The 2,578-nt window shown below is 45.3% G+C and overlaps 1 protein-coding gene across 1 annotated transcript; it reads right to left on the bottom strand.

Moving 5' to 3' along the window:
* Positions 1-674: 674 nt before the first annotated feature.
* Positions 675-2,222, bottom strand: LOC147857046 (uncharacterized). The gene is made up of 3 exons (XM_087328126.1): positions 1,389-2,222; positions 974-983; positions 675-850 (listed from the first exon to the last, which is right to left on the bottom strand). The coding sequence occupies exons 1-3, from the start codon at positions 2,220-2,222 to the stop codon at positions 675-677; spliced, it is 1,020 nt and encodes a 339-aa protein (XP_087184252.1).
* Positions 2,223-2,578: the final 356 nt, after the last annotated feature.

The raw sequence follows: 2,578 nt of genomic DNA, 5'->3' as shown, positions 1-2,578 counted from the left end.
GCTAATGGACGGATGACCTATGCTCACGAGATGCGGATTAACCCGTATGTTAACCACTCCACATATACTACCACAACTCAAGCATCACAAGAAGATGCAACTCACCATGATGTCCACTCCATGACGAATTAGAAAACCCTTCAGTCCCCGCCAGCAGCAACGACGAACCAGGGCCGCCATCGAACACGAGCCACCGAGACACGATCTGTAATGGCAACGCAACAGATGTAGCCCCCACAACAACGGATCAATGGCACAACCGACATACACAGGTTTCTCGAAGGGGGGAGCTATGCGATTGTGTGGTAAAACAAACCACAGGGCCAAACCCCTCACCTAACCCAAGTAACGATAATGAGGGTTAGGGAAGTTAATACCATAGTTTAGTTAAAGGGTTAGTTAAAGGTAACTAGAGGAGTAACTATAAATGTACCAAGATAACAAAAGGTATCTTGGAGTGTACTACAAAAGTAGGTGTTGAGATGTAATGGAAAAAAAGGTAGATGAGTTTGAGGAATCACACAATATCCAATGTTTAAAAAATAAAATGCAAAGACCATAAATTTGCAACCACCTTCCCAAACCAACATCAAGATCAATAATTATGTATCTGTCATCCCCTACTAACATGAATGAAATATGTACAAAGACGAAGAACATTATTTTTTTAAGAATCAGAAAAGGGGATCCAAATACAAACCAAGAGCATTGATAATTGAACACGTTGACATTCGTGTAAACAATTCAAAATAAGTATCTTCCAAAACTACCACGATGTTTTGTGGTTTGTTAAGAAGGAACACAAACCAAAGGGGGCTCACATGCAAGCAAAGAAGCATTGAATTATCATCTTCCATGAGCAAACATGATTTTTATTTATTTATAAGAAACCAAAACCCCAAAAATACAAAGGTAGTTTTCTTTCTTTCCTTTTCCTTTCTTACCATCATAATAAATTAAAGAGGCCGTTGACCCACAATGATCTATACATACATTAACATTAACATTAACATTAACAACATCATACGTATATAAAAATCAAATTAGGGAGGGATCCATGTACATATAGATTAGATTATTCCAAACGCACCATATGTATATGGTGTACGGTACAAAAATGATGGGATTATTATAGGAATCCATGTATAGATTATTCGATCACAAAAATGATTTGGGGGGGCGGGATTGTAGATGTGTCCAAATGATTTGGAATTTTGAGATTGTGAAAATGAGAAATATCAGATGAAAAGAAGGGAATTTAGAACATACAAGGGAAAAGGAAGAGAAGAAGAAAAACAGCAATCAACGAAGGACGCAAGGTTTGAGATGACATCATGAGTGGGTGGGTGGTTCTCATTCAGTCAGGATGGTTGTTAAAAAATCTATGCCAAGAAGATGAGGTGGAAGGAGAGGAGGAGGGAGAGGGCGAGGGAGATGAAGAGAGTGGTGGTAGCATGGGCCGTGTGTGATGTGCCGTTAGGGGCAGGTGCACTTGTTTTGGTACTGGAAGAAGAAGGTGCAGGTGCTTTGCTAGTGCCGTTGCTACCGGAAGAAGGTGAAGATGGAGGGGAAGGGGAAGTTGAAGGGGAAGGGGAAGTTGAAGTTGAAGGGGAAGGGGCACCGAAGATTTCTGTAGGGAGAAGGACGGCGTTGATAGGGTGAATGGCGATGGGGAAGGCGTTGGCGTTCACGGTTGTGTTGGTAACGTTAGCGGAGTTGTAATTGCCATAGACGGTAATGACAGCAGTGCTGCTGGACTGGTTGACAGCGACGAGGTGGAAGGCGTTAGGAGAGGAGGAGTTACCGGTGGCGAGGGTGGGCACATTCCGGAGGTTGACAACGTCCGTCACGTTGTAGAACTTGGGGATGACGTGGTAGTAAAGGACAAGGCTCTGATTCACGGGGCTCAGATTCCCGTATGCCTTCTTTATGTCGTCCGTGAAGGCCGAGTCCACAGGGATGAACGCCGTGGCGTTGGCGCCGCGGTCCAGGAGCCCCTGAAGAGTTTGCGTCACGTTGGCCTCGCCCGCCAGTTTCAGGAAATTGTTGAAATTGCCGGCCTTCGTCAGGACGTCAGTCACGTTGGGCACAGTCTGCGCTGCCGCAAGGTTGTGCTGAGAAGAAGAAGATGAGGAGAGGTAGAGGGCGGCCAATAGCAGCAGCAGCAGCAGCGAGTAGTTGGAGTAGACGACGAAGAAAGCATTGCGACGAGCAGCAGCCATGGTAACTGTAGTTTTAAAAGAGGATTTCGGATTCGCAAGCTGCCTTCAAGCTTTTTCTCCTTTTCCCTTAAATCCCTTTTTTTGGAAGGGGAGAAAGATAGATAAGCAGATCAGATATATGAGATTGATTATATATAGAGATATCGAAAATGACGTGATGGGGTGGGGGCGTCTCTCTCTCTCTCTCTCTCTCTCTCTCTCTCTCTCTCTCTCTCTCTCTCTGTGTCTCTGCTTTCTTGGCTATGGCTATGGCGATGGCTCGCTGGGTGGGCTGTATAAAAAGGGGAGGGAGTGGGGGGGGGAGGGAACAACTCCCCCCTCGTTGTCCTTCAAGTCATGGCTGGCACCAAGCAGTC

Source organism: Azolla caroliniana, unplaced genomic scaffold, assembly GCF_043228905.1.
Source record: "Azolla caroliniana isolate FFs.n. ecotype wild unplaced genomic scaffold, voAzoCaro1.0.p SCAF_12, whole genome shotgun sequence".
Taxonomy (NCBI): Eukaryota; Viridiplantae; Streptophyta; class Polypodiopsida; order Salviniales; family Salviniaceae; genus Azolla; species Azolla caroliniana.
Note: the sequence above shows the minus strand (reverse complement) of the source record. Positions and strands in the feature narration are given on the sequence as shown.

Coding starts and splice junctions, on each gene's coding strand:
- LOC147857046 (XM_087328126.1), bottom strand. CDS start 2,222: ATGGCTGCTGCTCGTCGCAATGCTTTCTTCGTCGTCTACTCCAACTAC.